Source organism: Zootermopsis nevadensis, unplaced genomic scaffold (genome assembly GCF_977971745.1).
Source record: "Zootermopsis nevadensis isolate Lab colony 2312 unplaced genomic scaffold, Znev_1.0 Znev_ptg000016l, whole genome shotgun sequence".
Lineage (NCBI taxonomy): Eukaryota > Metazoa > Arthropoda > Insecta > Blattodea > Termopsidae > Zootermopsis > Zootermopsis nevadensis.
In genome coordinates, this window is record NW_028259148.1 from 12,144,146 (window position 1) to 12,167,276 (window position 23,131).

The following is a 23,131-nucleotide window of genomic DNA, read 5'->3' on the forward strand; positions in this document are numbered from 1 at the left end:
GCATCCCAACAATTACTCCATTCACACACAGATGAAGGCAATGGCAAACCACTTCTGGATCATTTGCCAAGAACGTATATGAACAGGTCCCAGTCCGAGAAAAGGATGGAAGGATCCTGTTCATAACATCTCGCCAATCTCCTGCAACCATCAAGTGTATGCGTTTTCTGTATTTATGAAATTTGCAATTTAGGAACATTTTATACTCAGAACTGTTAGATTTCTAGACATGACATAGTTTATTACTCTAACAGAATTATTCATTATCATTTAGTTCATGCAAATTATCATTCGAAATTGATGGTTTGGAAATATCTTCTCTCTCCATCTTGGTATTGAAACCTAACAAGTGTTTCACGTGACTTTAGCTCCTCGTAGAAGCTGTCCTCTGACTTCTCCTTCTGCCATGGGGTGAGGTTAGGTGTCGCTGAAATTAAATTTGGGATCAACGCACTGCGACGCGAACACTGGCATTTTGTCCTAGTTTCTTTCTTTGAAAGCAAAGTGTTCATTTCGTGTCATTTTGAGATGGTTTGGTGGAGAATGGGGTGGATTTACCTGCAAAATGGAGACAAGTGTTGGATATTTGTAGTTGCATACGAAAGATAATGTTAACTACGATAAACTGTTTTGTGCACTCCTAATATTTGAAATGTGAGCTATTTCTAGAATTTAAACACTGGGACGGTGGATTTGCAGCCAAAGAAAAATAACTAGCTACACTATCAAGTTTTTGTGCCAGATTTTGTCTGGTAACTGATGTCTGTCTTATATTCGTAATATTTAAATTACTTTCATCATGGACCTGCATTTGAGTTTTGTTCAGAATATTGTTGATTTTATCGTAATTTACTTTTAGCACGAATAAAACTTCTGGATTTATGGTGCGTGGTACAGATATTAAAAAGAAATCAGCATTTGGAGTTGCCTGAAATGGCGAGGTCCTAAGCTGTAGCTTGTTTAGGTTTTTATAAATCTGGCACTGGGTTCACTGTAATGACATCTGTAGTTAAAGTCTGTATTTAACCACTTATCTAATCAGCTTTTGGTTATGTTGAAACTTGGGACATCTGAATGAGATGGAATATAAGCAATAGCATTGAACTTTAGTGGCATCTGGTGATCTTTTTATCTTATCTGACAGCTTTTTGGGTAGTGAATACTCTCGGAATTTATGACCTGTTCTGTGAAAGGACAGGGACCCCTAAGGTACATAGTGCATACATACATAATGTTTATAGCAAGTGCTACATGTATTATATATTAAATTTTATGACAGCGTCTTTCGGATTATGTTTGAAGTTCTTAAAATGGCGGTCTTCTGCAGTTCCCTGATGTCGTGTTCGCCCGGGATCTTGGCCAAATATTTTCTGAGCGACCTGGAGACAGTTCCTGTTGCCCTTATAATTATTGGGATTACATTTGATTGAACCTTCCACATTCTCTGTATTTACGAGGTGCGATCGGAAAGTTTCCAGACTGCGCCTATAAAAACCCGTACACTTATCTCAGGTATTAAATTCATCCATCACCCTCGAAGTAGTTCCCCTGGTAGTGAACACAACGATCCCAGCGCCGCTGCCAAGCCTGGAAGCATCCCTGGAAATCTTTCTTTGTCAGCCTGTCAAGCACCATCTGCGATTCTGCCTGAATCTCTTCTATCGTCTCAAATCTCCTTCCCTTTAGCTGAATTTTCATCTTTGGGAAGAGGAAGAAGTCACACGGAGCTTAGAAAGGAAGTTGGGGTCGGTTCTTGCAAGATCTTTGAGCTCCTGACAAACGAGAAGTCGATTCTGCTTCTGGTCCTCAGACAGGAGCCTTGGCACAAACTTGGCTGCGATGCGTCGCATGTGGAGTTCTTCCTTTAGAATCAGCTGACAGGTCCCATAGCCTATCCCAACAATGTCGCACAAGTCGTTGATGGTACGACGTCGATCTTCGTGAATGTCCTGCCGAATCTTCGTAACATTTTCGGGCGTTGTGCTCGAAGACGGTCGTCCAGAACGCTCGTCATCATCGACAGAGGTTCGGCCATTTTTAAAACGTGAATGCCACACAAAAGTTTGTGCACGACCCATTGCGGACTCCGCAAATGCTTGCTTTAGCATTTCATAGGTTTCCGTAGCCGTTTTGGCGAGTCTTTGGCAAAATTTGATGCACACGCCATTCCGAAATCGCAGGAGGGTCGGTGTAATGCACTACCAAAACGCCCGTAACTAAGAAACAAATGCTAATTCGATGATGCCGGCTGGCACACTGATTCACTATGAATGTAGGCCGCACCCCCTAGCGGCAGAAGCTCGTACTACATCCGGTTCGCCCTCTATTGACACAGTCTTGAAACTTTCCGATCGCACCTCGTATATGAGAAGGTCCTTGTATTTCAAGATCTTTTCTCCTTCCTTCTTAATAACATTCCTGTCAGTCGGTATTGCGATGTCAATTTCGAGGCAAATTCCATTTTTGTTTCGAATTATGATATCTGGTTTATTATTTGTGATGGTTCTATCTGTTTTGATTTGTTGGCTGTCTTGACTTGTCTCCAATGCCTTCGGGATGTGTTTTTTACAAATGTTTCTCTTCTAGCTTTACCCCAGCGTTCCTGCATAAATCATAGGCTTTCGATCTATCCTGAAGCTTCTTATGATTGTGCCACGAATCCTCAACATTTGAAACAGCGTCACCAACTAACCCAGGAATCTACCTCTTGAGCACACGTGCCTTGTCTTTTCGTTGTGAATTTAAATTAGTTTTTTTATAATTTCAGATAAACAGCAAGTACAGTGAAGAGCTCGCCCAGGAATCGCTGGAATGGATCAAGTCCATTACCCAAGAGGACTTCAGCATTTCGGGTGACATGGATAACTTCTATGAGATCCTCAAGGATGGAACCTTGCTTTGCAGGTTGGCAAAAATACGTCTGTTCCGTGAGGGTTTCTTTGAAATGATAATGCATTTTCTTTACTTCTTGTTGGATGAGGTTTCTGGATATTATCCATCGTCCAATAAATAAAGATTATAATTATAATTTTACATTATTTCTGTGGGAATATAACCCGGTCTCTCACTTTCACTTAATTTTGACCCAAGAGGGAGAAAATTGTATGAGTAGGAACTCCATAGGAACCTGAAGACGGAGATAGAGTCATATCTCCGAAACGTCGTTTTACGTTTTATATTTACTAGACGATGGATAATATCCAAGGAAATTTTTATTCAAATGACTCTTCAGAACCTGAAGACGGAGATAGAGTCTCATCTCCGAAACGTCGTTTTACCATTTATATTTACTAGACGATGGATAATATCCAAGGAAATTTTTATTCAATTGACTCTTCACCATCGTCAAGAAGTTTTAGATTTGAGGAACTCCATAGTTTCTAATTTTTTTTTCATAATATCATTGGAATGATAAAATCAAGGATGAAATGGATGGGGCAAGACAAAAGTTTGGTTCGACAGCCTAGAGGGAAGACGTAGACGTAGATGGAAGGACAATGTTAAAATTAATCTTCGGAAATCGGGTTTGGGAATATGGATTGGATTTGTCTGGCTCGGGATAGGGATTGGTGGAAACGTGCTGTGAACGTGGTAATGAAATTTCGTTAATAAAAGTAAGTTCTTGAGTGGCAGAGTGTATTGTTACCTTAATTGAGATTTGTACAGGATGAGAGGTAATTCACGAACAAGTTTTTCAGGGTGTCGTCCTTGATAAAAAAAGTCGATAATATGAAACAAAAAACATCCTGTGACTTTTAGTTTTCGTGATACTCGTAACCGTCAAATGGGGCAAGCCATAAAACTGTCCAACCTGGGCGCCTCGCAGTTACTGTAGGTTTTCGAAGCGGCCTCCGTCCATTTCAAGGCAGACGGCGTCGACCACTGTCAGCTGCTCGGAGTCTTCCTGCTCCTTCAGATGTCCTCACAGGGAGAGAACAAAACGGGGTTGGATCCAGCGACCGAGGAGGCCATGCGATCGCCCCCCACGTCCAATCCCCTTCCTGGATATGTCGCGTTCTACCGGACATCTTCCCCGTAGCGCGCTGGAGCTCCGTCGTTCCGAAGCCAGAACAACCTCTGTCTCACAGCTGGAGGCACATCTTCAGGCAGCCCCCGGCAGAAGTTTCCAGGAAATCACGGTCGTTGAGCCCAGGACAACGTCGCCGACGATGCCAGCCCAAACGCTGGCGCTGAAGCGGGTAGCATGAGGATTATCCTGTGCCCAGAAGTGACTTGTGGACGTTGTAAAGACCCTCACGCGTAAAGCGCTTCGCCTATCCGCAAATCGTTCATCCTCAGCGTTTCGATGTCGTAGCCATTTGCAACATTGCGTCCGTAGAGGAGTCGCTCGTTACGAAGTGCGTCGCGGACCCTGGGTTGGGATAGTCCCAGTTCTCGTGCGAAATCGCGTGAGCTTCTCCACGGCTTCAAGTATGGCGTCCGTACAGTCCCTCGCGCGACCTTCATTCACGCACGTTTTGTCTCACGGAGACGCTTCTCCAGTCGTCGAAGCAAATTAGCGTCTGGTTGACGTCAACGAGGGTAACGTAGCGCGTATTCCGGTCCATAACAGACACCGAGGGTTAATGAGCATTTCGCAGTGTTCGTCGTTCCATGATCATTCGGTCACAGCTGAGCCGTGCTGTGTCCATCAACGCTCTTCGTGTGTCATCGTGACAAATAACACCGCTGAGAAGTGTTTTGCCCCATTTGACGGTGATGTGTATCTAGAAAAACAGCGTCTCAGGACATATATTGTAGAATACTTCCGACTTACTTCTTTTAAAAGAAGTACGAGATGCGATCGGAAAGTTTCAAGACTGCGCCTATAAAAACCCGCACACTTATCTCAGGTATTAAATTCATCCATCACCCTCGACTTAGTTCCCCTGGGAGTGAACACAACGATCCTAGCGCCGTTGCCAAGCCTGGAAGCATCCCTGGAAATCTTTCTTTGTCAGCCTGTCAAGCACCATCTGCGATTCTGCCTGAATCTCTTCTATCGTCTCAAATCTCCTTCCCTTTAGCTGAATTTTCATCTTTGGGAAGAGGAAGAAGTCACACGGAGCCTAGAAAGGAAGTTGGGGTCGGTTCTTGCAAGATCTTTGAGCTCCTGACAAACGAGAAGTCGATTCTGCTTCTGGTCCTCAGACAGGATGCGTCGCATGTGGAGTTCTTCCTTTAGAATCAGCTGACAGGTCCCATAGCCTATCCCAACAATGTCGCACAAGTCGTTGATGGTACGACGTCGATCTTCGTAACATTTTCGGGCGTTGTGCTCGAAGATGGTCGTCCAGAACGCTCGTCATCATCGACAGAGGTTCGGCCATTTTTAAAACGTGAATGCCACACAAAAGTTTGTGCACGTCCCATTGCGGACTCCCCAAATGCTTGCTTTAGTATTTAATAGGTTTCCGTAGCCGTTTTGGCGAGTCTTTGGCAAAATTTGATTTGTTCATGAAAATCCGCCATTCCGAAATCGCAGGAGGGTCGGTGTAATGCACTACCAAAACGCCCGTAACTAAGAAACAAATGTTAATTCGATGATGCCGGCTGGCACACTGATTCACTATGAATGTAGGCCGCACCCCCTAGCGGCAGAAGCTCGTACTAAATCCGGTTCGCCCTCTATTGACACAGTCTTGAAACTTTCCGATCGCACCTCGTATATGAGAAGGTCCTTGTATTTCAAGATCTTTTCTCCTTCCTTCTTAATAACATTCCTGTCAGTCGGTATTGCTATGTCAATTACGAGGCAAATTCCTGTGCGCGAATTTTATTTCATTCTGTTTATAACAGGCTTATAAACCTTACGTGGAGAACATATTTTCCGAGTGGAGTTTTGCATCTGCGATAGGTTTTGTTGTTTATTTAGTTTAGGTGTAAGTACATTGATGGCGTAGTTGATCAGTAGCAAACATGCGTTTTTGATTGTGACCTGGTTTGTGACACTATATAGACCTGCAGGTGGTTACCAATTTTCCTCTAAAATGTTGGCAACCATTACCAGAATTCAGAAATCCACCATAATCAGTATCTCTACTCTGAGAAAACCTCAGGTCCTTAAGCCACTGTTCCGCTCAGATACATACTTTATTGTTTACTTTTTGATTTTACGCCATGTCAGAAATGCTCAAAATAAATGTTGTAGACCTGAATGGCATTTATATTTTACTTATATTTACCTATTTTTGTATGGTGAGCCATTTATAGAAGTATAATCAATATAATAAATATAATTAATATAATTAAAATATGTAATAATATATATATTTGAATTATATTTTATTTATTAATGGTGGGACAGTTATTTGGTTGTACTAAACACACGTGAAGTTAATTGTAATGTTCGGCATTTCAGGTTAGTAAACTGCATCAAGCCAGGATCAGCGAAGAAAATTAATCAAAGCACTATGGCGTTTAAGTGTATGGAAAACATCAACGTGTTCCTCGAAGCAGCCAGAGATCTGGGTGTTCCACCTCAAGAAACCTTCCAGACCGTAGATTTGTGGGAACGGCAAAATCTGAACTCGGTCGTCATCTGTCTGCAGTCTCTCGGCAGGAAGGTGAGTGAGAGCGGTGGCATTGCAGAAGATTTTAAACCGTGCAACCGTGTGTAGTCTTCCGACTTCGCTGCACAAAGATTCAAAAATGAATTAAAGTACAGGATCTACTATTACATGTCCTATTTGTCCGAGAGAGCAGCGACTGAGTGGGCAGCTGGTCAGGACAGACTTCCGTGTCTATCCACCAGCACCACCTGGCTATGTCGCACTTCCGTTTCTCATATAATGAAAATGAATCTTAATAGAAACTCTGAATTTGCAAAAGGGTCTGAAACTGCATTATGTAAGATTTGAGGTTTTCACAGCGGTGAGTCTGAAGATTTCTGTCTTCTGGGTTGTTGCGCTGTGTAGTCTGGTCGATGTTAACCAACGTTTCAGAGGTCATACTGCCTCCGTCATCAGAGTATGAAGATTTCTGTCTTCTGGGTTGTTGCGCTGTGTAGTCTGGTCGATGTTTAGCAACGTTTCAGGGGTCATACTGCATCCATCATCAGGGCGAAGAAGATTTCTGTCTTCTGGGTTGTTGCGTTGTGTAGTCTGGTCGATGTTAACCAACGTTTCAGAGGTCATACTGCCTCCGTCATCAGAGTATGAAGATTTCTGTCTTCTGGGTTGTTGCGCTGTGTAGTCTGGTCGATGTTTAGCAACGTTTCAGGGGTCATACTGCATCCATCATCAGGGCGAAGAAGATTTCTGTCTTCTGGGTTGTTGCGTTGTGTAGTCTGGTAGATGTTTACCAACGTTTCTGAGGTCATACTGCCTCCGTCATCAGAGTATGAAGATTTCTGTCTTCTGGGTTGTTGCGCTGTGTAGTCTGGTTGATGTTTACCAACGTTTCAGAGGTCATACTGCCTCCGTCATCAGAGTATGAAGAGTTCTGTCTTCTGGGTTGTTGCGCTGTGTAGTCTGGTCGATGTTTACCAACGTTTCAGAGGTCATACTGCCTCCGTCATCAGGGCGATGAAGATTTCTGTCTTCTGGGTTGTTGCGCTGTGTAGTCTGGTCGATGTTTAGCAACGTTTCAGGGGTCATACTGCATCCATCATCAGGGCGAAGAAGATTTCTGTCTTCTGGGTTGTTGCGCTGTGTAGTCTGGTCGATGTTTACCAACGTTTCAGAGGTCATACTGCCTCCGTCATCAGGGCGATGAAGATTTCTGTCTTCTGGGTTGTTGCGCTGTGTAGTATGGTCGATATTTACCAACGTTTCAGAGGTCATACTGCCTCCGTCATCAGGGCGATGAGTATGAAGATTTCTGTCTTCTGGGTTGTTGCGCTGTGTAGTCTGGTCGATGTTAACCAACGTTTCAGAGGTCATACTGCCTCCGTCATCAGAGTATGAAGATTTCTGTCTTCTGGGTTGTTGCGCTGTGTAGTCTGGTCGATGTTTAGCAACGTTTCAGGGGTCATACTGCATCCATCATCAGGGCGAAGAAGATTTCTGTCTTCTGGGTTGTTGCGCTGTGTAGTCTGGTCGATGTTTACCAACGTTTCAGAGGTCATACTGCCTCCGTCATCAGAGTATGAAGATTTCTGTCTTCTGGGTTGTTGCGCTGTGTAGTCTGGTCGATGTTTAGCAACGTTTCAGGGGTCATACTGCATCCATCATCAGGGCGAAGAAGATTTCTGTCTTCTGGGTTGTTGCGCTGTGTAGTCTGGTCGATGTTTACCAACGTTTCAGAGGTCATACTGCCTCCGTCATCAGGGCGATGAAGATTTCTGTCTTCTGGGTTGTTGCGCTGTGTAGTATGGTCGATATTTACCAACGTTTCAGAGGTCATACTGCCTCCGTCATCAGGGCGATGAGTATGAAGATTTCTGTCTTCTGGGTTGTTGCGCTGTGTAGTCTGGTCGATGTTAACCAACGTTTCAGAGGTCATACTGCCTCCGTCATCAGAGTATGAAGATTTCTGTCTTCTGGGTTGTTGCGCTGTGTAGTCTGGTCGATGTTTAGCAACGTTTCAGGGGTCATACTGCATCCATCATCAGGGCGAAGAAGATTTCTGTCTTCTGGGTTGTTGCGTTGTGTAGTCTGGTAGATGTTTACCAACGTTTCTGAGGTCATACTGCCTCCGTCATCAGAGTATGAAGATTTCTGTCTTCTGGGTTGTTGCGCTGTGTAGTCTGGTTGATGTTTACCAACGTTTCAGAGGTCATACTGCCTCCGTCATCAGAGTATGAAGAGTTCTGTCTTCTGGGTTGTTGCGCTGTGTAGTCTGGTCGATGTTTACCAACGTTTCAGAGGTCATACTGCCTCCGTCATCAGGGCGATGAAGATTTCTGTCTTCTGGGTTGTTGCGCTGTGTAGTCTGGTCGATGTTTAGCAACGTTTCAGGGGTCATACTGCATCCATCATCAGGGCGAAGAAGATTTCTGTCTTCTGGGTTGTTGCGCTGTGTAGTCTGGTCGATGTTTACCAACGTTTCAGAGGTCATACTGCCTCCGTCATCAGGGCGATGAAGATTTCTGTCTTCTGGGTTGTTGCGCTGTGTAGTCTGGTCGATGTTTAGCAACGTTTCAGGGGTCATACTGCATCCATCATCAGGGCGAAGAAGATTTCTGTCTTCTGGGTTGTTGCGCTGTGTAGTCTGGTCGATGTTTACCAACGTTTCAGAGGTCATACTGCCTCCGTCATCAGGGCGATGAAGATTTCTGTCTTCTGGGTTGTTGCGCTGTGTAGTATGGTCGATATTTACCAACGTTTCAGAGGTCATACTGCCTCCGTCATCAGGGCGATGAGTATGAAGATTTCTGTCTTCTGGGTTGTTGCGCTGTGTAGTCTGGTCGATGTTAACCAACGTTTCAGAGGTCATACTGCCTCCGTCATCAGAGTATGAAGATTTCTGTCTTCTGGGTTGTTGCGCTGTGTAGTCTGGTCGATGTTTAGCAACGTTTCAGGGGTCATACTGCATCCATCATCAGGGCGAAGAAGATTTCTGTCTTCTGGGTTGTTGCGCTGTGTAGTCTGGTCGATGTTTACCAACGTTTCAGAGGTCATACTGCCTCCGTCATCAGGGCGATGAGTATGAAGATTTCTGTCTTCTGGGTTGTTGCGCTGTGTAGTCTGGTCGATGTTAAGCAACGTTTCAGAGGTCATACTGCCTCCGTCATCAGAGTATGAAGATTTCTGTCTTCTGGGTTGTTGCGCTGTGTAGTCTGGTCGATGTTAACCAACGTTTCAGAGGTCATACTGCCTCCGTCATCAGAGTATGAAGATTTCTGTCTTCTGGGTTGTTGCGCTGTGTAGTCTGGTCGATGCTAACCAACGTTTCAGAGGTCATACTGCCTCCGTCATCAGAGTATGAAGATTTCTGTCTTCTGGGTTGTTGCGCTGTGTAGTCTGGTCGATGTTTAGCAACGTTTCAGGGGTCATACTGCATCCATCATCAGGGCGAAGAAGATTTCTGTCTTCTGGGTTGTTGCGCCATGTAGTCTGGTCGATGTTTACCAACGTTTCAGAGGTCATACTGCCTCCGTCATCAGGGCGATGAAGATTTCTGTCTTCTGGGTTGTTGCATTGTGTAGTATGGTCGATGTTTACCAACGTTTCAGAGGTCATACTGCCTCCGTCATCAGGGCGATGAGTCTGAAGATTTCCGTCTTCTGGGTTGTTGCGCTGTGTAGTCTGGTCGATGTTAACCAATTGTTTCAGAGGTCATACTGCCTCCATCATCAGGGCGATGAGTATGAAGATTTCTGTCTTCTGGGTTGTTGCGCTGTGTAGTCTGGTCGATGTTAAAAAAACGTTTCATAGGTCATACTGCCTCCGTCATCAGAGTATGAAGATTTCTGTCTTCTGGGTTGTTGCGCTGTGTAGTCTGGTCGATGTTTAGCAACGTTTCAGGGGTCATACTGCATCCATCATCAGGGCGAAGAAGATTTCTGTCTTCTGGGTTGTTGCGCTGTGTAGTCTGGTCGATGTTTACCAACGTTTGAGAGGTCATACTGCCTCCGTCATCAGGGCGATGAAGATTTCTGTCTTCTGGGTTGTTGCGCTGTGTAGTATGGTCGATGTTTACCAACGTTTCAGAGGTCATACTGCCTCCGTCATCAGGGCGATGAAGATTTCTGTCTTCTGGGTTGTTGCGCTGTGTAGTATGGTCGATGTTTACCAACGTTTCAGAGGTCATACTGCCTCCGTCATCAGAGCGATGACGGAGGCAGTATGACCTCTGAAACGTTGGTAAACATCGACCATACTACACAGCGCAACAACCCAGAAGACAGAAATCTTCATCGCCCTGATGACGGAGGCAGTATGACCTCTGAAACGTTGGTAAACATCGACCAGACTACACAGCGCAACAACCCAGAAGGCAGAAATCTTCTTCAGCATTATTTTGATGAAGTCAGTTGAACATTTTCTCAGATTTTATGACGTCGCACATGCTCCTTTGCATAGCTTTCACACATTCTTTGCATTTTTTTTATAATCTTTCCTTATATCGGTATTCCAGCCTGCTCTTCCATGTTGCTAATGTTCTGCAGGAAGTTATTTGTGAGTCGAGTTAAATCCCGAGCCCCTTTCTGCTTTAAAGTGGTACTGCCTGTTTTCGGAACAGTGGAAGTGTCAGACTGTCATGAAGACGGCATTTTCCCTTAATCCAGTAACTAGTGTGTCATCTGTTTCTGTCCCGACAAAACTATTTCATGTCTGCGTGGTTTGCATTCTGCGCTCGTTTGTTTCGTGTTGCAATATTTATTTTGCTCTTATTTTTAAAATGGCGAGTGATATCAGATTCTGTACTGTGTTCTGAATAGACCATCTCTGGTGTCTGAACCAAATGAATTCAGTCGATACTCTCTGACCTGATTTCTCTATAACCTTTCTTCTCAACCTGTTTGTTGTTTTTGAACCCCTTGGGGTGTCACAAAAGAAATAATAATGGCTGGTTCTTTTGTTTTGTGTTAAGATGATAAGTAATTTGGTCTCTTTTCTCACAGTGTATGTTTTAGAAAATTTTACTTTACTTCTTTGTTTGTTGACTTGTAAAACTACTACATTAATTCCTCATATTCACCTTGTATTTTGTAAGGTGATAATTGAGCGTGGAGTGACACACAAGTATTTGGTGATAGTGGGAGTATAAATTGTCAGGTAGATGGATTTTAACAGCATCCCTTTCTGAGTACGGGTAGGACTCGGTTTATGCCGGGATCTGGTTCATGACATATATACGGTGTAAAATGAAGCAGCGTAAATTGAAGTAAAAATATAATGGGAACATATACAAATACATTAGGTTCCGTTCCAAGATTTTCAGTAATAAATAAAAAATACTTGAAAAATGTTTTATTTTATGAAATATACGTATTGAAAATTATATGATTTTTAAGAAAAAGAAAGAAATTTTACTGCTTTAAAATGATATAATAGATGTCTGTTTGGTTTTCTTCTTTTCTGATAATAAATTATAGTATGGCGGTAGAACTGTATCAATTTCTCAATTACTCAATTAATGCATTTTATATTCCGTTTTTTGTTTAATTATTTAAATTTTAGGCTGTAGTTTATCATTTAGTATTATAGTTTTATTACAGTGGTGGGACCATCTGTGTCTAGGAAGTTGGGCAGAGTCTTGACTCATCACTCCCCCCCCCCCCCCCCCTCCAATCGTGATCTATGGGAGGCGCAAAAGTGAAGTGGGCGTAAACCGAGTCCTATCTGTACTGTTACCATGGAGACTGTTATTTCAGCCTGGTTGATGGGTGTTTCTGCTTGATTTGTTCATTCATTCTCAGATGTTGTGTCGTCTGCTTCAGAAAAGTGAATTTTTTCTTGAGTGACTTAACATTTTACCCCATTGGGTAAACAGTAAAAAATTGTGTCAAAAACAAGAAAACAGGGTATGAGCGTCAGTTATTGCTGTGCCAGGTGGAATGTAGCGAACCGAATTAAAGATGAGATTGGTCGTAGGAAAGTCGTGTTAGATTACGCATTACCATGAAAGGGGTTAATCGGATTTAAAAAAGTTTGGAAAAAACTGTTCTTTAAGATGCATCTTCATTTTTCTTGCAACTTTGCCCTAGTCTTCCCTTCAAGTTTTCAAACCAAAATTCTCTTTGCTTTTCTCATATCTTCACCACATTTTGATCCTTGTTTTGGTCACCCTAATAACATTTGATGAAGTTCTCTGTTTTGCAGCATCTTGTTCTCAGACGCTCTCATTTTTACGTTCTTTCCTTAATTGTTATGGAAGAAATGGGTGAAATAAGATTCTTAAATTTTTTTTACCACTGATGATTGACCTCTTGAGGTCGAAATTCGTTTGACATTAGTGTCCTTCAAAGTGTAAACAGTTTTGTTTGTATGAATTTTTTATATTGAAATGATTGTTGATTTGAGATATTATGAATTGGTTAATTCAATTCATGTTTTCAGGCCGGTAATTTTGGCAAGCCTAGCATCGGCCCGAAGGAAGCCGAGAAGAACGTTCGCAACTTCTCCGAAGAACAGATGCGTGCAGGCCAAGGCGTGATCAGTCTTCAGTATGGCAGCAACAAGGGGGCCAACCAGAGCGGCATAAACTTTGGCAATACCAGACACATGTAAATGCCGCTTCGTCCTAACCAGACAGACTATTGGCTGTTGCTCTCTGTGCACCAGCGACTGGCGTTTATTGCACGTGGACTCAAATCATTCGCTGAGTGAGGACTCTGTATTATTAAACACTGTGACCCTGGTGCTCGGTGAATGAGGTTCAGCCAATAGCCTGGCTTGCCATCTGAAATAAAGGGGGATTCTGGTGGAAGTAGGACGCGAGGAAGGAGTGGAATTGATATTTATAATTAAAAATGCACAAATTCTCTCTTGTGCCAATAAATAAAGAAACATGTTAGTGATGTGAGCAAAATGAGGATGTTCTTGCAATATTCGACAAGATATTTAAAAACTAAATGAATAGTCTTAGTATTTTGTACAAAAGTCCTTTGCCAGATCTAAGGGATGGCCTTTTTTTTTCTCTCCCATAGATACCATGAGCCACCACAATGTCTTCTATGTCTTACATTTCTGAACATTCCTTGAAAATTGGGTGGGTCGATTTGTTGATATTTATCTTCACTTTCAATCAGTGACGAACTTCTGTTGCTATGTTGCATTGTATAGTCTATATTTGTAAGGTTTCTAGTTACCTATTAAATATGAGCACTATTTTTAATTAGAAGCCGTTAAAATGATGGTAAAGACCTTAAGAATGTTGGAACAGTTAAAAATTTCACAAATTTTACTATGAATGTAAGTTGAAATATAAATCTCTTCATATAACTTTCTTTTGTGAAATGTATAATTTATGTAATTGGAAAATAAACATTAATTTTACTATTCTTCTTCTTCTTCAGTTCTTTACCCTGAGAACAGTGAAAGCTACGTTGCTTTTTTTTCATACTGTCGGGTTGGAGCCGACCCCTGGTGACATGAACAAGTTCCCTCTGAAAAGGACCTGTTCATATGTTTCCTAGGCAAATGATCCAGAAGTGATTTGCCATTACCTTCTTCATGGAGTAATTGTTGGGATGCCATGGAAAAACCTGGGAAGCCCCGGAAGAAAACTCCGTGATACCTGGACCATGGAATTGCCCAACACAAGTTATAAATCTGGGCACCACCGGGAATCGAACCCGGAACCCCAGGATTACAAGGCCAGCATTCTGACCGCTAGACTAAATCTTGAGAAGTCGCATGTCCCAAGTCGTGAGAAGTCGCATGTCCCAAGTCTAGAGAATTCACTTGTCTAAAGTCTTGAGAGTTCGGATGTCTCAAGTATTGATACGTCACTCTTCTCAAGTCTTGAGAAGACACTAGTCCCAAATCTTGAGACGTCGCATTTCGCAATTCGTGAGAAGTCGCATGTCCCAAGTCGTGAGAATTCACTTGTCCCAAGTCTTGAGAAGTCACTTGTCCCAAGTCACAGAAGACACTTGTCCCAAGTCTTGAGAAATCACTTGTCCCAAGTATTGAGAAGTCAATTATTCCAAGTCTTGAGAGGTCACTTGTCCCAAATCGTGAGAAGTCACTTGTCCCAAGTCGTCAGAAATCACTTGTCCCAAGTCTTGAGAAGTCACTTGTACCTAATCTTGAGGAGTCGCATGTCCCAAGTCTTGAGAAGTCACTTGTCCCAAGTCTTGAGAAGTCACTTGTCCCAAGTCTTGAGAAGTCACATGTCCTAAGTCTTGAGAAGTCGCTTGTCCCAAGTCTTGAGAAGTCGCTTGTCCCAAGTCTTGAGAAGTCCTTTGTCCCAAGTCGTAGGAAGTCACTTGTCCCAAGTCTTGCGAAGTCACTTGTCCCAAGTCTTGATAAGTCACTTGTCCCAAGTCTTGATAAGTCACTTGTCCCAAGTTCTTGAGAAGTCACTTGTCCCAAGTCTTGAGAAGTCACTTGACCCAAGTCTTGAGAAGTCACTTGACCCAAGTCTTGAGAAGTCACTTATCCCAAGTCTTGAGAAGTCACTTGTCCCAAGTCTTGAGAAGTCACTTGTCCCAAGTCTTGAGAAGTCGCTTGTCCCAAGTCTTGAGAAGTCGCTTGTCCCACGTCTTGAGAAGTCACTTGTCTCAAGTCTTGAGAAGTCACTTGTCCCAAGTTCTTGAGAAGTCACTTGTCCCAAGTCTTGAAAAGTCACTTGTCCCAAGTATTGAGAAGTCACTTGTCCCAAGTCTTGAGAAGTCACTTGTCCCAAGTCTTGAGAAGCCACTTGTCCCTTGTCTTGAGAAGTCACTTGTCAGAAGTCTTGAGAAGTCACTTGTCCCAAGTCGTAGGAAATCGCTTGTCCCAACTCTTGAGAAGTCACTTGTCCCAAGTCTTGAGAAGTCGATTGTCCCAAGTCTTGAGAAGTCACTTGTCCCAAGTCTTGAGAAGTCACTTGGCACAAGGGACTTCTGAAGGCTTTTGACAAGTGACTTCTCAACACTTGGGACAAGTGACTTTTCAAAACTTGGGACAAGTGACTTCTCAAGACTTGGGACAAGTGATTTCCTACGACTTGGGACAAGTGACTTCTCAAGACTTGGGACAAGTGACTTCTCAAGACAAGGTACAAGTGTCTTCTGAAGACTTGGGACAAGTGACTTCTCAAGAATTTTAGACCAGTGACTTATCAAGACTTGGGACAAGTGACTTTTCAAGACTTGTTACAAGTGACTTCTCAAGAACTTGGGACAAGTGACTTATCAAGACTTGGGTCTAGTGACTTCTCAAGACTTTTGACAAGTGCCTTCTTAAGACTTGGGACAAGTGACTTCTCAAGACTTGGGACAAGTGACTTATCAAAACTTGGAGCAAGTGACTTCTCAAGACTTGAGACAAGTGACTTCTCAAGACTTGGGACTAGTGACTTCTCAAGACTTGGGAAAAGTGACATCTCAAGACTTGGGTCAAGTGACTTCTCAGGTGTTGTGACAGGTGAGTTCTCAAGATTTGTACAAGTGAATTCTCAAGACTTGGGACAAGTGACTTCTCAAGACTTGGGACAAGAGACTTTTCAAGACTTGAGTCAAGCGACTTCTCAAGACTTGGGACTAGCGACTTCTCAAGACTTGGGACAAGCGACTTCTCAAGACTTGGTACAAGCGACGTCTCAAGACTTGGGACAAGCGACTTCTCAAGACTTGGGACAAGCGACTTCTCAATACATGGGACAAGCGACTTCTCAAGACTTGGGACAAGCGTCTTCTCAAGACTTGGGAAAAGCGATTTCTCAAGACTTGGGACATGTGACTTTTCAAGACTTGCGACAAGTGACTTCCTACTACTTGGGACAAGGGACTTCTGAAGACTAGGGACAAGGGACTTCTCAAGACTTGAGACAAGCTATTTCTCAAGACTTGGGAAAAGCGACTTTTCAATACTTGGGACAAGCGACTTCTCAAGACTTGGGACAAGCGACTTCTCAAGACTTGGGACAGGCGACTTCTCAAGACTTGGGGCAAGCGATTTCTGAAGACATGAGACAAGCGACTTCTCAAGACATGGGACAAGCGACTTTTCAAGACTTGGGACAAGCGACTTCTCAAGACTTTATACAAGCGACTTCTCAAGACTTGGGACAAGCGACTGCTCAAGACTTAGGACAAGCGACTTCTCAAGACTTGGGACAAGCTACTTCTCAAGACTTGGGAGAAGCGGCTTCTCAAGACTTGGGACAAGCGACTTCTCTATACTTGGGACAAGCTACTTCTCAAGACTTGGGACAAGCGACTTCCCAAGACTTGGGACAAGCGATTTGTCAAGACTTGGGACAAGCGACTTCTAAATACATGGGATAAGCGACATCTCAAGACTTGGGACAAGCGAATCTTAAGACTTGGGACAAGCGACTTCTCAATACTTGGGACAAGCGACTTCTCAATACTTGGGACAAGCAACTTCTCAAGACTTGGTACAAGTGACTTCTGACGACTTGGGACAAGTGACTTCTCAAGACTTGATACAAGTGACTTCTTAAGACTTGGGACAAGTGACTTCTCAAGACTTGGGACCAGTGACTTCTGAAGACTTGGGATAAGTGACTTTTCAAGACTTGGGACCAATGACTTCTCAAGACTTTTGACAAGCGACATCTCAAGACTTGAGACAAAGACTTCTCAAGACTTGGGACAAGGGAATTCACAAGACTTGGGACAAGCGACTTCTCAAGACTTGGGACAAGCAACGTCTCAAGACTTGGGACAATTTACTTCTCAAGACTTGGGACAAGCGACTTCTCAAGACTTGGGACAAGCGACTTCTCAAGACTTGGGACAAGCGACTTCTCAAGACTTGGGATAAGCGACTTCTCAAGACTTGGGACAAGCGACTTCTCAAGACTTGGGACAAGCGACTTCTCAAGGCTTGGGACAAGCGACTTCTTAAGAATTGGGAGAAGCAACTTCTCAAGACTTGGGACAAGCGACTTCTCAAGACTTGGGACAAGCGACTTCTCAAGACTTGGGACAAGCGACTTCTCATTGCTTGGAACAAGCGACTTCTCAAGACTTGGGACAAGCGACTTCTCAAGACTTGGGACAAGCCACTTCCCAAGACTTCGGACAAGCGACTTCTCTAGACTTGGGGCAAGCGACTTCTCAAGACTTGGGACAAGCGACTTCTCAAGACTTGGTACAAGCGACTTCTCAAGACTTGGGACAAGCGACTTCTCGATACTTGGGACAAGCGACTTCTCAAGACTTGGGGCAAGCGTCTTCTCAAGACTTGGGACAAGCAACTTCTCAAGACTTGGGACAAGCGACGTCTTAAGACTTGGGACAAGCGACTTCTCAAGACTTGGGACAAGCGACTTTTGAAGACTTGGGACAAGCGACGTCTCAAGACTTGGGACAAGCGAATTCTCAAGACTTGGGACAAGCGACCTCTCAAGACTTCGGACAAGCGACTTAACAAGACTTGGGACAAGCGACTTCTCAAGACGTGGGACAAGCAACTTCTCAAGACTTGGGACAAGCGACTTCTCAAGACTTGGGACAAGCGAGTTCTCAAGACTTGGGACAAGCAACTTCTCAAGACTTGGTACAAGCGACTTCTCAAGACTTGGGACAAGCGACTTCTCGATACTTGGGACAAGCGACTTCTCAAGACTTGGGACAAGTGACTTCTCAAGACTTGGGACCAGTGACTTCTGAAGACTTGGGATAAGTGACTTTTCAAGACTTGGGACCAATGACTTCTCAAGACTTTAGACAAGCGACATCTCAAGACTTGAGACAAAGACTTCTCAAGACTTGGGACAAGGGAATTCACAAGACTTGGGACAAGCGACTTCTCAAGACTTGGGACAAGCAACGTCTCAAGACTTGGGACAATTTACTTCTCAAGACTTGGGACAAGCGACTTCTCAAGACTTGGGACAAGCGACTTCTCAAGACTTGGGACAAGCGACTTCTCAAGACTTGGGATAAGCGACTTCTCAAGACTTGGGACAAGCGACTTCTCAAGACTTGGGACAAGCGACTTCTCAAGGCTTGGGACAAGCGACTTCTTAAGAATTGGGAGAAGCAACTTCTCAAGACTTGGGACAAGCGACTTCTCAAGACTTGGGACAAGCGACTTCTCAAGACTTGGGACAAGCGACTTCTCATTGCTTGGAACAAGCGACTTCTCAAGACTTGGGACAAGCGACTTCTCATGACTTGGGACAAGCGACTTCCCAAGACTTCGGACAAGCGACTTCTCTAGACTTGGGGCAAGCGACTTCTCAAGACTTGGGACAAGCGACTTCTCAAGACTTGGTACAAGCGACTTCTCAAGACTTGGGACAAGCGACTTCTCGATACTTGGGACAAGCGACTTCTCAAGACTTGGGGCAAGCGTCTTCTCAAGACTTGGGACAAGCAACTTCTCAAGACTTGGGACAAGCGACGTCTTAAGACTTGGGACAAGCGACTTCTCAAGACTTGGGACAAGCGACTTTTGAAGACTTGGGACAAGCGACGTCTCAAGACTTGGGACAAGCGAATTCTCAAGACTTGGGACAAGCGACCTCTCAAGACTTCGGACAAGCGACTTAACAAGACTTGGGACAAGCGACTTCTCAAGACGTGGGACAAGCAACTTCTCAAGACTTGGGACAAGCGACTTCTCAAGACTTGGGACAAGCGAGTTCTCAAGACTTGGGACAAGCAACTTCTCAAGACTTGGTACAAGCGACTTCTCAAGACTTGGGACAAGCGACTTCTCGATACTTGGGACAAGCGACTTCTCAAGACTTGAGGCAAGCGACTTCTCAAGACTTGGGACAAGCGAGGTCTCAATACTTGGGACAAGCGACGTCTTAAGACTTGTGACAAGCGACTTATCAAGACTTGGGACAAGCGACTTCTCAAGACTTGGGACAAGCGACGTCTCAAGACTTGGGACAAGCGAATTCTCAAGACTTGGGACAAGCGACCTCTCAAGACTTCAGACAAGCGACTTCACAAGACTTGGGACAAGCGACTTCTCAAGACTTGGGACAAGCGACGTCTCAACACCTGGGACAAGCGTCTTCTCAAGACTTGGGACAAGCGACTTCTCAAGACCTCGGTCAAGCGTCTTCTCAAGACTTCGGACAAGTGACTTCTTACGACTTGGGACATGCGTCTTCTCAAGACTTGGGACAATTGACTTCTCACGACTAAGAACATGCGACTTCTCTAGACTTGGGACAAGTAACTTCTCAAGACTTGAGACATGCGTTTTCTCAAGACTTGGGACAAGTGACTTCTCACGACTTGGAACAAGCGACTTCTCAAGACTTGGGACAAGCAACTTCTCAAGACTTGGTACAAGCGACTTCTCAAGACTTGGGACAAGCGACTTCTCGATACTTGGGACAAGTGACTTCTCAAGACTTGGGGCAAGCGACTTCTCAAGACTTGGGACAAGCGAGGTCTCAATACTTGGGACAAGCGACTTATCAAGACTTGGGACAAGCGACTTCTCAAGACTTGGGACAAGCGACGTCTCAAGACTTGGGACAAGCGAATTCTCAAGACTTGGGACAAGCGACCTCTCAAGACTTCAGACAAGCGACTTCACAAGACTTGGGACAAGCGACTTCTCAAGACTTGGGACAAGCGACGTCTCAACACCTGGGACAAGCGTCTTCTCAAGACGTGGGACAAGCGACTTCTCAAGACCTGGGTCAAGCGACTTCTGAAGAATTCGGACAAGTGACTTCTCACTACTTGGGACATGCGTCTTTTGAAGACTTGGGACAATTGACTTCTCACGACTAAGAACATGCGACTTCTCAAGACTTGGGACAAGTGACTTCTCAAGACTTGAGACTTGCGTTTTCTCAAGACTTGGGACAAGTGACGTTTCACGACTTGGGACAAGCGACTTCTCAAGACTTGGGATAAGCGACTTCTCAAGACTTGGGACAAGCGACTTCTCAAGACTTGGGATAAGCGACTTTTCAAGACTTGGGACATGCGACTTCTCAAGACTTGGGACAAGCGACTTCTCAAGGCTTGGGACAAGCGAGTTCTGAAGAATTGGGACAAGCAACTTCTCAAGACTTCGGACAAGCGACTTCTCAAGACTTGGGACAAGCTACTTCTCAAGACTTGGGACAAGCGACTTCTCATGACTTGGAACAAGCGACGTCTCAAGACTTGGGACAAGCGACTTCTCAAGACTTGGGACAAGCGACTTCCCAAGACTTGAGACAAGCGACTTCACTAGACTTGGGTCAAGCGACTTCTCAAGACTTGGGACAAGCGACTTCTCAAGACTTGGTACAAGCGACTTCTCATGACTTGGGACAAGCGACTTCTCGATACTTGGGACAAGCGACTTTTCAAGACTTGGGGCAAGCGACTTCTCAAGACTTGGGACAAGCGACTTCTCAAGACTTGGGACAAGCGACGTTTAAGACTTGGGACAAGCGACTTATCAAGACTTGGGACAAGCGACTTCTCAAGACTTGGGACAAGCGACTTCTCAAGACATGGGACAAGCGACGTCTCAAGACTTGGGACAAGCGAATTCTCAAGACTTGGGACAAACGACCTCTCAAGACTTCGGACAAGGGACTTCACAAGACTTGGGACAAGCGACTTCTCAATACTTGGGACAAGCAACTTCTCAAGACTTGGGACAAGTGACTTCTGACGACTTCAGACAAGTGACTTCTCAAGACTTGATACAAGTGACTTATTAAGACTTGGGACAAGTGACTTCTCAAGAACTTGGGACAAGTGACTTATCAAGACTTGGGACAAGTGACTTCTCAAGACTTGGTACAAGTGACTTCTCAAGACTTGGAACAAGTGACTTCTCAAGACTTGGGACAAGTGACTTCTCAAGACTTGGGACAAGTGACTTCTCAAGACTTGGGACAAGTGACTTCTCAAGACTTGGGTCAAGTGACTTCTCAAGACTTGGGGCAAGCGACTTCTCAAGACTTGGGACAATAGACTTCTCAAGACTTGGGTCAAGCGACTTCTCAAGACTTGGGACAAGCGACTTCTCAAGACTTGGGACAAGCGACTCCTCAAGACTTGGGACAAGCGAATTCTCAAGACTTGGGTCAAGTGACTTCTCAAGACTTGAGACATGCGTTTTCTCAAGACTTGGGACAAGTGACTTCTCACGACTTGGAACAAGCGACTTCTCAAGACTTGGGACAAGCGACTTCTCAAGACTTGGGACAAGCGACTTCTCAAGACTTGGGACAAGCGACTTCTCAAGACTTGGGATATGCGACTTTTCAAGACTTGGGACATGCGACTTCTCAAGACTTGGGACAAGCGACTTCTCAAGGCTTGGGACAAACGACTTCTCAAGAATTGGGACAAGCAACTTCTCAAGACTTGGGACAAGCGACTTCTCAAGACTTGGGAAAAGCGACTTCTCAAGACTTGGGACAAGCGACTTCTCATGACTTGGAACAAGCGGTGTCTCAAGACTTGGGACAAGCGACTTCTCAAGACTTGGGACAAGCGACTTACCAAGACTTGAGACAAGCGACTTCACTAGACTTGGGGCATGCGACTTCTCAAGACTTGGGACAAGCGACTTCTCAAGACTTGGTACAAGCGACTTCTCAAGACCTGGGACAAGCGACTTCTCGATACTTGGGACAAGCGACTTTTCAAGACTTGGGGCAAGCGACTTCTCAAGACTTGGGACAAGCGACTTCTCAAGACTTGGGACAAGCGAATTTTAAGACTTGGGACAAGCGACTTATCAAGACTTGGGACAAGCGACTTCTCAAGACTTGGGACAAGCGATTTCTCAAGACTTGGGACAAGCGACCTCTCAAGACTTCGGACAAGGGACTTCACAAAACTTGGGACAAGCGACTTCTCAAGACTTTTAACAAGCGACGTCTCAAGACTTGGGACAAGCGACTTCTCAAGACGTGGGACAAGCGACTTCTCAAGACCTGGGTCAAGCGACTTCTCAAGACATCGGACAAGTGACTTCTCACGACTTGGGACATGCGTTTTCTCAAGACTTGGGACAAGCGATTTCTCAAGACTTGGGACAAGCGACCTCTCAAGACTTCGGACAAGGGACTTCACAAGACTTGGGACAATTGACTTCTCACGACTAAGAACATGCGACTTCTCAAGACTTGGGACAAGTGACTTCTCAAGACTTGAGACATGCGTTTTCTCAAGACTTGTTACAAGTGACTTCTTACGACTTGTAACATGCGACTTCTCAAGACTTGGGACAAGTGACTTCTCAATATTTGTGACATGTTTCTTCTCAAGACTAGGGACATGCGTCTTCTCAAGACTTGGGACATGCGAGTTCTCAAGACTTGGGACAAGCGACTTCTCAAGACTTGGGACAAGCGACTTCTCAAGACTTGGGACAAGCGATTTCTCAAGACTTGGGACAAGCGACCTCTCAAGACTTCGGACAAGGGACTTCACAAGACTTGGGACAATTGACTTCTCACGACTAAGAACATGCGACTTCTCAAGACTTGGGACAAGTGACTTCTCAAGACTTGGGACATGCGTTTTCTCAAGACTTGTTACAAGTGACTTCTCACGACTTGTAACATGCGACTTCTCAAGACTTGGGACAAGTGACTTCTCAATATTTGTGACATGTTTCTTCTCAAGACTAGGGAC

The 23,131-nt window shown here is 44.5% G+C and overlaps 1 protein-coding gene across 1 annotated transcript in view; it reads left to right on the plus strand.

The window, feature by feature from the left end:
* Nucleotides 1-13,891, plus strand: part of Chd64 (transgelin calponin-3) — a 59,903-nt gene extending 46,012 nt beyond the window's left edge. Inside the window, exons 2-4 of the mRNA XM_022083238.2 lie at nucleotides 2,768-2,904; nucleotides 6,362-6,566; nucleotides 12,948-13,891. Coding sequence (XP_021938930.1) covers nucleotides 2,768-2,904; nucleotides 6,362-6,566; nucleotides 12,948-13,118 — 513 coding nt within the window. The 3' untranslated portion in view covers nucleotides 13,119-13,891. The remainder of the gene's footprint in view (nucleotides 1-2,767; nucleotides 2,905-6,361; nucleotides 6,567-12,947) is intronic.
* The last annotated feature ends 9,240 nt before the right edge of the window (nucleotides 13,892-23,131 follow it).